The 14,188-nt window shown below is 44.8% G+C and overlaps 1 protein-coding gene across 3 annotated transcripts in view; it reads right to left on the bottom strand.

Moving 5' to 3' along the window:
- Positions 1-2,058: 2,058 nt before the first annotated feature.
- The window catches only part of HIPK2 (homeodomain interacting protein kinase 2), a 128,621-nt gene continuing 116,491 nt past the window's right edge, over positions 2,059-14,188 (bottom strand). For all 3 annotated transcript variants that reach the window (XM_040061338.2, XM_040061339.2, XM_058420179.1), the window contains exons 13-15: positions 6,666-6,913; positions 5,501-5,661; positions 2,059-3,734 (exon numbers count right to left, since the gene is read on the bottom strand). In XM_040061338.2, the coding sequence (XP_039917272.1) occupies positions 3,267-3,734; positions 5,501-5,661; positions 6,666-6,913 (877 nt within the window). In that variant the 3' untranslated portion in view covers positions 2,059-3,266. The remainder of the gene's footprint in view (positions 3,735-5,500; positions 5,662-6,665; positions 6,914-14,188) is intronic.

The following is a 14,188-nucleotide window of genomic DNA, read 5'->3' as shown; positions in this document are numbered from 1 at the left end:
AGAGCCAACCATCTGTGTCCTCCTTTAGGAAAACCAAACCCTTAATATGTAGTGTGGCCTTGTGTTCTTCTCAGGGCAGAGCTCAATGATCACGGCTTGGAGCACAAATAAGTCTTAATCTTATATAAATGTCCTTTCAAACTAAAGGATGGTGAGCTGGACCCTGGGGCACTAAGGTCCTTACCTGCCTTTGATCCAGCTCTCCTGACAGATCATTACGTTAGCTGCTGTCAGCTGTTGGCCTCTGAATGAATATTTCTGGACTTATTCTGAAATGTAGATGTGACCTAGAGGATAACTTCTGTTCCTCAAGGCTGTAGCCACTCTCACTGAGTGGTCCCACTTCCCCAGGTTAGTGGCAGAGTTTTCATCATCAGAATAATCTCATTTCTCCTTCCTCCTTCAGTTCTCAAAGTCACAGTAACCCTTCCAATGCCACTGATGAAGAGAAATAAAATTAACAACAATAACAACAATATGAGAAAAAAAACCCCCACAAAGTTTAAGGAATGCGTGTGCAATTAAAACCCAGAGTAAAATATAATAATAATAAAATAATAATCATAACAACCATACAATAAAATAACATTATCTTTCCTTTTCATGACATAAGCAGCATGATGCTCTCGCTCCCATACTGCTGAGAGAGGAGAGGAATGCAAGAGAGAGAGCAGGGCTTTATTTTCCTGCCTCAGATGAAAGGGGACATGTCTTTCCAAAAGAAGAGCGGGGGTAAGGTGCATAGGCTGCTGGGAGATTGCATCCTCATCTACAGTATATTGAGGTGGAATGAAGGACAGGCAGGAGAAGAAAACTGTGCAAGAGTAGCCCAGGAACCAGAGTTGGCAACCAGGAAGGTTATTTGGTGGTTTGCCAGAAGACAATAGCCTTGTTGAACAGCCTATGCGTAGCAGGATCCCTTCATCTTCCAGGCTTGCCAAGCACTTACTGCAAAACAATATATTTGTGCTTGTGTTTCTGTCAGATTTTCCAACCCGAGAGAGCCTTCTTCCCCACTGCCACTCAGGGAACCCATCCCTCACCACCCTGCCAACAAACCTGCTATTTTCCAGCATCTTGCAAAACACCTGACTACTTCATGCTCTAGTTACAAGGAAATGTAGAGTGGAACTGAGCAGCCCCATAGACTTCAGCTTTCAGGGAAACGTTCTACCAAACTCCTTTCTCTCCTTCCTCCTCAGGACACCCACAGGCATGATGGTACTGATGCACCAGCGCAAGTGCCATTACCAGGGAAACTCCTGCTGAACCAAACCAATGACAGGAAAGGCTCTCTTTAGAAACTGTTGGAAAATAAAACAACCATGTAACATTCCTTGGTGTGGAGGACCAACCTACTCTCCAGTTCCAGGGTCACTCTGCCACTGCAGGCAGTTTTTTGGGGTGTAGGTGAAAAGAGAACAGGAGAGGCACACAGTGTCACAGCTATGTTAGAGTGGGTAAGGCTGTATGTATTACAATACTCTTTTCACTTAGGAAACCTGAGATTGACTCTCTCAACTGGATTTTCTCATGCTTGCTTTGGGACTCCAGCCCTTTCCTGACCCTTTCTCATCAACAGACACAGTGAGAGATGTTGGCAACAACTAGTGTTTCTCCCTATCAAGGACTAAATTTTTGTTCCCATTTCAGACACATGACCAGGACAACCTGATGATGAGGGTGGACACTGCTCTCCCACTCCATCGAGAACATCGGCAAACAGCAGAATGAGAATTCAGTTTCCAGGGAGGAAACCTGCTATTTCAACAGGACAGAAACAGACCAGTCCACAAACGAGTCCCCAGACACTCTGGGTGCTCACAGCTGACCTGGTTGCTTCCAGCCCATCCAGTGCTCGACAAAACACCCAGTTATACGCACTTCTGACCCCAATGAGCCTCCCAACACCTCGCCAAATGAGCTACGATTGACGACGTGGGAAAAAACCCAACACCACCAGCAGGAGAAAATCGGCAGTAACAACCCCCCCATCCCTCTCTGTCCCCACCCCCCCCAAAAAAAAAAAAAAAAAAAAAAAAAAAAGAGCTGAGAGTAAATTCCAACTAGCCTCAATCAGTTTCTAGGAGTACCAGTGGAAGTAAACCCTTAAACCGCGTCTGTAGTTTGGTAAGGCACTACGAGGGAATGATGTAAAACTAAGACTGTGACAGTTGTAATGGCTGTGCCGAGGAACACACCACAGAGAGAAGGCAGCATCTGCATTCACACACACACACACACACACACCTGGACAATCACATTGTTACATGCCTATGTTATATCACTTTTCTTTGTGCAATCACATTGAGGAATAGTCTATTGGTATCATTGAAGTTCAACACAAAAGAGTAAAAAGGGGTATGACCTGTATAGTGCTACATTCTACCGGGGCTGGGGGCACGGGATTGGGGGCAGCTAAAATGTCTCCTCCTATATTAAAATGGCTAGGGGTTGAAAAGGAACACTTCCAAAAAAAACCCCCAAAAACCAAAACCCTAAAAAAACCCCAAAAAGCAACTGAAATCCAACATATGTTATTAGAGATCTTGTTTAGGAATACCATTTCTCAGGGATTTATCCAGTGTGTTCAAGAAGAGGGAGAAACACCCCCATTGCTTCTGCTCTCAACCAGTGCTGCATGGCCTGTTTTTCCAGGTGTGTTTAAGTGTAGCAGTGTTAGGTCCAAATTTAGAGCACTGGGATGTTTTGTCCTCCACCCTCAGCCTCCCTTACCCACTTTCTTTTTCCATTACAAATCCCCCCAAACCTATGTATACTTTGGGATACAAAAACTGCTGTATAAACCCTTTGAAATGCTGGATAAATCCCTAGTCCATATACCTACAGGATTAAAAATCTAATGGATTTCATTTTAGGTGTTCTGGACAACAGATTTCTAAACGTAGCTCACTATTGGATGAAAATAACCTTTAAAAGTCTGTTGGTGAAGTTCTTCAAAAGACAGGACCCGCTGGAGGGTCCCTCTCCTTCTCTCTTTCTCTCTAGTTTGGTGCAGAATGGTTGGGTTTTTGTGTTTTTTTTTTTTTTCCTGTTTTTTCCATTTTCTTTTTTTTTTTTTAAATAAAAATTGTAGAATTGGTTTTCCCCCTTCTTTCCTCTTTTTCTTTTCTTCCTAAAGTCTCCTTCATTCAAGTTTCACACGAGCCTCCCATTGCATTGTTTGTTTGTCATGTTCTTCAATACAAAAGCGGCTGCCTCACTCCCCCCGGGATGGGTGCGTCTCTCGCTCTTTATTCCAGTGTTTAGATGTAAGGGTACTGGTTGACCTTGGTGGGGCTCAGTGGGTATCCAGTGTAGACTGTGGAGGCTGGAGAAGCACTGATATAGGTCTGATGGGCAAACTGAGCCTGGTACTGACTCGGGTGGATGGTGGGCGAGGGCAGGACGCGCGGGCCCATGCTGACGGGGACCTGGTGGACGATGCTGGCAGGGTAGGTGGTGTGCTGCACCGCGTGCCGGGCGGAGCCTTGCGAGGCCACCAGGTGCGCGACGGTGCCCGTGGAGCCCAGGGCGGCGGGGGCGGTGTATGTGTACAGGTGGGGCTGGGTGGGCAGGTGAGCAGCGGCAGCCGCGGCCAGGTGGGGATGGACTGTACCGTGGCTGGGGCTATTGTGCGGGAAAGAGTACGGGGCCTGAGCTATCGTTGGAGTGATGTAGGCTTGCTGTCTCCGGTGACTCCCTGTGCGGTCAGTCGAGATGTGCTGCTGGCCCTGGATAAAGACAGCAACAGTGATAGGCAGTTACAAGACAGGAGATGGCTCTTTGCCTCCTCAGTAGCGTCTGGGAGCCTCCCTGCAACACCAGGACAACCTCAGAAAAGTTTCCTGAGCTCCTCCTGATGCCCTCAGCATTGCCAGTCTTCTTTTAGAAATGAGTGACAACAGTAGGTCCCTCACAATCCTAGGAAGACCCTGTAGTTTCATACTTTGACCAAAATGACCCCCAGAAGGTCAGCAAATCCCCCAGTTTGAGCTATAACCTGCTGACACAGCTACCAAATGACACGACCTTGGATGCCCAGCTTCCAAGAACATCTTCCTCAAGCCCAATTGCTCAGGCAACAAGTGGTTTTTGTTAGTGAACTCTCTGATGACAAATTGTGGTGCGCAGATAGCTCAGGGGAATGAAATTGCCTAACTATGCCTGGAACAGGCAATTTATTTTTGTTCAGTTTGTGTATTTGCAGTTAATGATTCCCTTGGGTAGTAAAAATAACCACGTTATTTTTTAAAGAGAAAACCCTCAGCTTGATAAGATCCTGCAGGTGCCTGGTGCCCTCACTGTCATCAGGTAAAATTACTTGAGCATACGAAACTTCTAGAAGTGCAATGGGACCAATATTCAGTTTTTCCAGGGATTTTCTAAGTTTTTTTCTTGCATTGCACATAAGCGTAAGGAGTTTTCCCAGTCATTTGTAATCAGAGTATTAAATTACCAATAAAGCAGGAATCAGAAGACAACAAGGAAAATGCTCGATGCTATTTCCTTCTATTCTTCCAAACCTTTTCATCTCTTTTGTAAGCACTCTCTGTGCTGTTATTGTAGAAATATGGTAGCCACACTCCTCCCCAACTCTTGCAAAGAGCATCTTGCCCACTTCCTCCATGTTCACACACTTTTATTTCAAATTTGTTCACATTTTAAAATTTTCTCTGCATATTGAAGGCAAAAAGACATTTTTCTCCACCAAGTTATTTTTCTTTTTCAAAAACAGTTCTGCTTATATCCAGCTCAGGATGCATACCAGCCCTGTCCTCTGAGCTCCCCAGACTTTCTCCTCTTGAAACATTGGTAACTGAGCTGTAACTTCCCTACTCTTCTCAACTCATCTCAGGGAAGAGAGGGGACCCAGGTGCAGGATGTGAAAAGGGCATTATTTCCTGCAGTTCCTGGGGAGCTCCCTGGGAGTTCTGATCACAGATTGGGAAACGTCTTAAGAACTGCATGCTGCCAAGAAATGGGATTTGTCTAGATCTCAGCCCAGCTTTATCAGAGGATGGATCAAACTCGTTACATGAGGTCACCTATATACGTAGAGGCTCTGGTTTGCTCCACCTGATGGGGACTTCTCTCCCAGTCCCACAGTCAGGCTCACGCACTCTCTTCACTTGGAAGATATTCTCTTACAGTTACTTAGAGCTAAAAAGAATTATTCAGTCCTCCCTACATGCTCCTGCCCCACATCTTTGTGGCTAAGCCACCGCATTTCCCCTCTCACACTATTCCCACTCACACTATTAGACCATTAGACTTCAGAACATACAGGAAGAGTACCCTCAGCTCACTCAGGGGTGTGATCTGCACTACCTCTGCTGCCTGAGCTCGAAGATCAAGGTCTGCAGTCAAGTAGAAACAAGCTGATCAAACTCAACACGGGGTCCAACTATCACTAGACTGGAACAGGACAGACCATGATGGAGGAGAGGTAGATAATAGTTGGATGATGCAGCACCAAAATCAGTCTTGGTTGACTTACCTGACTTAGATTAAGAGGCTGCTGCTGCTGGAAATGTGCTCCTGGTCGCTGCTGCCTATAGGCAACGGCTCCAGACGAGCTCCCTGAAGAGTGACCGCTGGTGGAGGTCACGGTGCTGGAGGACTTGGACTTGTAGGAGGATGAGTGGTGACTGGTGGTGACTGTGCCAGGAAAGGAAACACATTTGTAGCTTACATGACATTGTTTAATTGCTCACCCTACCTTTTCCTCACACCGAGCCTCCTCCTGAGTGGCTTTTGGGAGGAGACACACAACAGAAGCAGGTTAAGAAAACTGTTTCTCTCAATTAACAGAATACCTCAGCAGGGCTTGATATACACGACCAGCCCATTATCCTAGAGGCAGACAAACAGACCTGATTAACTGGACCCAAAGCAGGTCTGGAGCAGGCTTTATAGATCCTTCAGAACCATGAGACAATGCTCTGCCAGCAGAACTGTACAACGCAGGTACAAATCCCAAGGAGAGGAAGAAAAGTGTGGTGTGCACAGGCTAAAAAAGCCCTGGTTTGCCTAACGTCAGGTGAGTGGGACGGGAGGGAGAAGGAGCTGGTGCGAAGCTCACCCTTTGAGCCTTTGTGTTCACCAGCAGTGCGTCCAATGCAAGGACGACCAAGCAGCTCAAAACCAACTGCTTCGGGCCAGACTTCTGCCATAAGGCCCTTTTCAACTCATCACACTATCTAGCATTGCGGAAATTCTGGATGAGCAAACCTCATCCACTGAAGATCTTGGGAAAATGTTCCACCTCGAAACCTCAACAGGTTTGGATGAAAACTCGCATGTGTTTTCAATCTCTGACCCATTTCAAAGAAAATCTATGGAAAGGCAAGGCAGCAAAGGTTCACACCTGCATTTGGGTGCCTTTCATGTCAAACATTGAGCTAAAGGCTGATTCTCTTCTTGGGTTTGTACAGAACTAACTGTGACCGACACTTGCCCCACAACTCCTGAGTGAAGCAGGGCACATAAATAATGCAACATGGCTACCAAGAACAGATGTGTCACTTGAGAGCAGTGCAGGAGCACAGTTTCTTTGGAAAATAAACCAACCAAACAAACAAAATGAAACTGAACAATGAGATTCTTCCAAGATAAATCATTTATTTCTTACTAATTTTCTTGACGAAAGAGGTGCAATTTACCTGGTGCCAGGCTATCGCACTCTACCAGCACCTCACTGGCCTGGGTTTTCAGTGGTGGCACGATGATCGTTCGGGGGTTCCCACTGCAGTGAGTCTCTGGAACCCCTTTGGTGTCGTAGCTGTTCCCGTTATTCTGCCCTGTGCGATGTTGCACGGCGTAAGGGCTGTTGTTGCTGGAGGAGTCGGAGTAGGGGGAGTCATGCACGGTGACACAGCTGATGACATTCTTCCTTTGCTTGGACAAGGTGCTGGAACACAAGCAGAAAAGTGGAAAGAGTGAATGGGCAATGATCGACCTGACACCATTAGAAGGCCCTGCCCATGGCAGATGAGCACAGCCTTCAGTCCTCTGCCAAAGACAGGCTGCTTAAGCCAAATCCTGGGCTTCAAAACTCCCTTGTTACTATTCCAGGAAAGCATTCATGGAGGTCAAGGAGTGAGTAAGACATTGTGGATAGATCTTATATTCACACTGCTTAGAATAGCACTGGACCAGACTGCCAGATTTATTTTCAGACTGTGTTTTATGTATGTGTGCAGTAGAAGCCCAGCAGTTATACTATGCTTTGTTGCAAGTTTCACCACCCACACAAAAATGTGTCAGTTTCTCCCAGCCTTTCAGCAATGATTTAATAATAGATGCTATGACTTTTCATGCTAAATTCCATGAATCTACGAAACACACACCATTCTATTTACTAATCTGGTACAATGGACATATATTCTCAATAAGCATTTGAAAATGAGGAACAAATAAGAAATTAACAAAGTATGAAATGCTTTTGATTTTCTTCCCTTTCTTTGAACAGGCTCTGGGTCTCCTGACTAGTGTAGATTATCAAGGTCCTGCTACAACTAATCTATCTATGACATCAAAAAAGTGATTAAAAAGGCACTTCTAAGATTAGTGCTGGAAATTCATTAGACTACACTGCATGAGTACGATTGGGATTTGCTCTGCTATTGTGTCTAATTATTCCTCATGGTTTCTCCTTCCTGTTATGAGCTTGTTTAGGGAGAAAAAGAGAGAGTGAGAAAGAGGAGGGAGGAAGGGGGATGGTGAAGATTTGCTTAAATGGCTCACATCCTTGACAGTGCACAGACCTTGACTACAGAAAATAGCTGTTATGTTTCACTGATTGCATTATGTTGTTATGGCAACTGAAGTTTTTAAAATGATGAAAAGAAATGGATAGCACATAAAAAGCTAAGTAATTAGGCTTAATGGTGGAAACAGCCCCAACAGGAACAAAAACGTCACGGAGAAAAAGGAAACTTAACTTCATGAGTATGCACTTTAAACAGAGAGAAATCTCTTTCCCATGGAGCGTCCTCTCCATTCTTTCAGTCTGGCTAGTCCAGTCCAGGGAACAGCTGATTAATCTGGTCTCAGTCTGTGATGGAGCTGTTTGTTCCCTGGTCTCAGCATCGCTTCTTGCCCAAAGAAAGGTGGAGCAGACACTGAGAACAGTTTCTTTCCAAGGACATTGTTTGCCTTATTTATTTCTCATAGCCCTAAAGGAGCACTAGTGAGCTCCCTTCAACTTGCCCATCACGAAGTTTCTCTGTCAGCATTCACAAACTGCAATTCACCACCCGTATCCCAAGACTCAGAGTAGAAAATCTATTTTCTTTTCACTGTAAATAACACCTTGGGTTGCTGCATTCACAAACAAGTTCCCATCATACAGACTTTTCCTGGGCTATCATCACAGGATCCTGGTGTGCTCTGAGGAGTACAGGAGACCATGTTGTTCTACTCACAGTAAAAAAAATATCTCAAGATGCCCCTGCCAATCCTGAAAGATTGTCACTTGAAACAGGGCAGATGATGAGAAGGAGAGGGAGCTATTGCACAGCAGCTGGAAAGCAATCCTTCCAGGGCCAGGAACAGATCGACAAGGAAAAGGTACAACAAACTCTCATATTCTGGCTTTTCACAAGGAGCTGAAAAGCGTTGGATTAAAAATGGAAAGAGCAGCAGTGCATCTTAGATGGACAATGACTGTGTGTGAAGAAAGATGTAGCAGTTTGGATATGCTGCTATGAAAGAAGAATATTAAGCCAATAAAAATGACTAATATTGCATCAATATTTCGCTCTCCATCAGTAGAAAGGCCTGTAATCACACATTTATGAGTATCCACGCTGCTTGCCCTTTGCAGCTACCCTCAGCTGCCAGTTGGGAAGAGAGATATATTCTTTATCTCTGACAGTTATTACATTTTATAAAGAAAAATCAAATCACTAAAGAGTTTTCTGACAACTGATAAGGTCTAACTGTTCTTTTACAGTCCCTTCCTGATCTAAATGGCTGAGCAGCTGAACTGGAAATGCTTGCTCTCAGCTGACAATTGACATGAGAAGGTTGTGCTGTAGAACTGGAAGGGTAATTTTCTGTGTAATCTGTGCTATTTATTGTTTTAGTAGGGGCATATTTTTCACCAGTTTGATTGAGAGCTTGTCAAAGCAGGGACCATGGGAAGTTTTCTCCTTCAAAGTGTTAAAGCTCCTTGGTTACCAAAAAAAAAAAAAATCAAGTATAACTCTTTGATTAAATAAGTGACCCCAAACCCAAACCTTTCCAGAGAAAGGGATCATATCAGGGTATTAACTGATTTCATGGATGGGGATCTGAATATGACCAGAGCTACGGTCCTGCCAGGCCTTGTGCAAGTGCTCAGCACTGCTAATACGTGTCATCTCCCAAAGTCAACTGGACTATTCCTGTAACAGAGCTAAAGCCCATGGGTAAATATTTGCAGGATTTAGGGCCCAAGTGATCAGCCTCTCGATTCAGCAGGCTGCATCATTTCAACCGCACAAGGAGTCACACTGACTGCAGCTGGATTTCTGTCTGTAGGAAAGGTAACAACTGTGGTTAATGTTACAGCAGGCAGGGAAGTCAGTTTGGACTAATCACACATGCCCAGAGCTCAGCACCTGCTGTACCAGAGCCTGCCCCAGAGATTAAGGGTGGGAATTCAAAAACATCAAAGGTCCAACTCATGCTGAGTATCAGTTGATTCACAGTGATGCCATTTGGGTTTTGCCTTTTTTTCTTTTGTATGTTCTCTGTTCTCATATTTTTGTAACTCTGTCACCCATTGTATTAGTGGCTAGTTTTCCCAGTACTTTTCCATGGCCTCTCTCTAAGCTGAAAGACAAAACAAATTCCAGAGTTCCAAGCCCTGGGAAGAACAAGGCTCTGTGCTATCTCAGTTCTTCCTGGGAACCAAGGCTGAGAACAACACTTCTAGATACATTCTCATGGACAAAGTACAACCAGTGCTGAAGGGGGGCGTTCCAGAGAAGGGGCTTGACCTGGGGGGGAATTGCATCACTTGTCCTCCTAATTAGTGCTTTTTATCAATTATGCTAATTTCCTAAAACCTATAAATGTGTACTCACCCCTGGGAGGGGGTGGGGTTTTATGAACATCTTTCCATAAGTGCTCCTATAGGCCTTCAAATAAAGATTCTCTTTAATATTACCTCCTTACTAAAATTATCTCAAGTTATTACATTTCCACGTTGGGTGAAAGGCAACAACAGGCTTTAATCCAAAATGGAGGCTTCTGAAAATTCAGAGCAGTCAGCATTCTCCCTACTCAAAGTCTTCTTGGTAGCCAGCAGCTTTCCCCTTTCCAGCTCCCTCTCAGCTGCTCTTCCCACCTTGCAGTAACCCAGGAGTTATTTTTGTGAGGCCCAGGCTGATGGATCACCTTCCTTGCTCACAAACTATCAGGACTGAGAATTTTTACCTGTTGACATAGCACTTGTCTACTCAGCAAGCTTACTGTATTCCTGTAACTCAGCCACATCTTTTGGGGATGTTTGTGCTTACACAGAAAAATACTATTAAAAGTCTTGCCCCCTTCCTATTAAGCTCTCTCCAAGCCTGGTAATTGCTTTCCCTCCTGCACGCACAGAAGCGGCAGCAAACGTGATTTAGTAGTTTGGGGAGTTGGTCTGTGCTCCTGGGCAGCTTGTGTGCCTGCCTGCGTTATGTGGGGAGGTGTATTTTTCTCCAGAGGAGGAAGGGGGGGAGACTGGTGAAGTGGCAGCAAATCCATCTACACAGAATGAAAAGCATTGAGCCAGGTAGACTTTTTAACCCTTACTGCCAGGGTCTGTGTCCCTCCTTTTGGAACAGTAGATAAAATAAGCATTGCTTTGTATGTTTGTTATTAGTTTGTGAGCAGCATCCTGTTCTCACCTGATCCTAAAGAGCTTATCCTCAAGCTTGGACCCAAAACAGTCCATGTCTGTCCAATGTGCAGACAGGGAGCATGACCATGCCTTTTAAGTTGAAGCAGGTCTTGGAGAAGGGTCTCTAACATGTACCACCTTCCTGAGTGCCCAGCAGAGATGGATGTGGGTCTCTATTCCCTCCAGCAAGGAGAAGTCTGATAGAAAGGGAAGAAAGACAGTTGGTGCACAGGCACCCTGCAAGAAACTAAGGTGGTCATTTGAGATACTGTTAATGGAAAGGTGCTGAAGACAGATGTTGAGGACAAAAAGGGAGTGGAAATTAAGGAAAGGAAGACACTGAACTACGTGTTAAAACAATGCTGAATCCACCTCAACAGCCAAAAACAAGGACAGAGATAACAACGCCTGTAACAATGCAACTTGAGATGACTTTTACTTGTTGAAGGCCCAGCCCAAAAGCTTGGTATGTGGCAGCATTGCAGGAACAGGATCTTTTTTTCCCTGAATATCTTCTGTTACAGCAGAATCACAGAAAAACCAAATAGTGTCTAGTGGGAGCAATTCTTCAGTGTGTGGTTCACTCCAAGAGCTACAAACCTTTCAGTGCTGCTGACACTGTAGCAACAGTCTTTTAGCCCTCAAGGTCACCCACTTGGCCTCCCAGTTTGGGACTGAAAGCAGCCATAGCACAACTGTACCTTTGAACTGGTGTGCATATACATCAGGGCATGTTAGCTTTACCTCACATTACAAAAGCTCTGTTCTAGGTCTCTGAAAATGTAATAATATGCATTTTTGTTTGCTGCTTCAGGAGAATCCACCTATTCTAGGAAAGCATGGAGTCAGCCAACAAAAACTCACACCACAACCACAATCAGTCTCCTCATGTTGAAATTTTATGCCACGCATAGCTCAGTGTTGGGAACATGCCCCCTCTCTTCAGCTCAACCTCCATCCTGACCTGTTAATCTGCTCTCACCTTCTTTGTGAATTTGCAATGGTAAGAAATATTTATCAAGTACTACACCGAGGCCATTTTATTAGGCTATACAGCATGTGTCGTTGCTATTTAAGTCATATAAACTGAATTGCTTAGCAGGTTGTAAAGGTCCTGCTGCTGAAGGTCTGCTGGCAGAGCTACTGTCTGCCTCTGTGATTTTAAGTGTTAGCTGCATGTCGGTGTCTTCTGAAGATGGAAGGCAGCAATCTTTTAACCAAATGACTGTGGTTAGTCAACGTATTGCTATGCAGAGTCACTGTATTACTATGCACAGCAGAACACAGCCACAGTAGGCTAGATGTCAAAAGAGAATTACAAATAGTGTTTTGCCCCTCACACAGGCACATCAACAAGTTGACAAAAACACCTGGTTTGTGCCTGCCAGCAATATTTGTGTGTAAGTCTTCTGAAGTGGGCTCCACCACCACTGCACTAGGACGTGAACAAGGTGAATAAAAACTTGCACCAGCTTATGCTCTGTTACAGAGGTGAGACTTGCACAGAGACAACACCACAGAGCTCCCTATCTTAAGAGGGAGGGGAAAACCCCACAAGCCCGCAAGGACTTTGTGCCAGTGAAGACGGTCAATGAGGCAGTTCCTCAGTATGCCAATACAAGAGCAGCAGTCAGTCTGCCTTAACCAGAAATACAGTGATTACTGCCAGGATCCCATGGAAAACCAAGCTGGAGAGATGTTACCTATACACCAGCACAGGCAGTGGGGAAGTGAGAGGCTCTCCTGCCCCTGGAAGCATCCCCAAAACCACCCAGCTGAAGGCCATCATTGTATTGTTTCAAGGAGAGTCATGTTTTCCTTGGCTGCTGCACTCATTGCTTGGAGGGGAAGTCATTTGGGCATGTCACAACAGCCATGTCCACTGTCCCTCTTTCCATTTTTTCCTCCTGCCATGCTCTGCAATGCATGGATGCAGAACTATCCCTCATTGGACCACCAGGGCAGCCCAGTGCATCCCTCCCCAGGACCTTGTGTGCTTTCCCTCCCTGCCACAGCTCCAAGGTGCCTTTGTGCCTCACTGTTCTGTGTCTCAGCTCTTGCTTTCTCTCCACTTCTAAGGTTCAGAAATATTTAATCAAGGGAGGATTTACATTTAAACCAGTGCAGCAGGTGAAGCTGAGTGCTGGGGAGCAGTTAACCCCTACTACATGTGACTCGCTCAGTGTGTGCTCTGACCACTGCGACTGCACTTGCACTGTCAGTCAGCTGTTATGTCCACCAGACTTTTTTGCAAGAGCAAGTAGAGAAGCTAAAAAGGAGTAAATTTTTAAAAATAAATATCAACCTGCCTTCTGTCTCACTCTCTTCACAGTGCTTTACAGGTAATGGTTAGACCTAATATCTTCCATTCGGGATAAATAACATGCGGAGATATTATCTTACAGCACAGCACTAAAAGTCTCTTTGCCCTATGAAATCTCTCTGTAAAGTGTTCTGAGCTGAGAGTGTACAAGCTCATTAAACAAACACGGTGACAAAACTGTGTCCTGTTCTTATAATGCTCTTTATAAGCCATTTTCTCCCTGTTGTTCTATAGGACAAAATATCTACCACATGCAAAACTTTGTGAGCAGCAGAAACCAGGTAAAACCAGTTCCATTTGGTAAAAGTGTTCCCTTTTTATTTTGATGATTTCTATTCAATTTTCCTAATTTTTGCTTACATTTTGAAGGAACAAAAACCTACACTAAACCAGAAATGAGAAGCCTTCTACTTAATCAGTTAATTCCTTGGCACATTCTTCCCTTAAAAAAAAGCTCAAAACTTTTTGCAGTTTTGAAGCTCTTCCAGATTTTACTGTGTTGAGGATATTACTAGCAAAAAACAGTGTAGCCAGCAAAAATGCCTTGGTTTTGATGAACTGACTTTTCCAATCAGGAACTTGCCCTCTGAAAATCTCTGGCCATCTCTCCGAGGATGAGGCCTGCTGAACTGTAGCTGAGGTTCCTCCTTGGTGACTGTGCCTTAGGCACAGGGCTGGGGCCCAGTAGATGGCCCCCTTTGACAAGGCTCCACTGAGCAGGTCCTCCAGAGCTCATCTCACACCACCTCCCCAGCACCTCTATCCAACAGGAGGCCAACATTTTCAGATGACTATCGATTTTATAAAGATTACACCAAGATATACTCACCAACAGTGCAAAACCAGCAATGTGCTGCCCTGCCTTCCTGATCAGTTGCTATTTCATAAACACAGAACACTTCCTATCCTTCAGTAGGAAAAGGAAAATCCTACCCACATCACAATTTTTCAGATTTTTCTTTCACCAATAAAAAACATGCATTCCTTGT

Source organism: Hirundo rustica, chromosome 4 (assembly GCF_015227805.2).
Source record: "Hirundo rustica isolate bHirRus1 chromosome 4, bHirRus1.pri.v3, whole genome shotgun sequence".
NCBI lineage: Eukaryota > Metazoa > Chordata > Aves > Passeriformes > Hirundinidae > Hirundo > Hirundo rustica.
The sequence above is the reverse complement of the archived record's forward strand: the minus strand, read 5'-3'. Positions and strand labels throughout refer to the sequence as shown.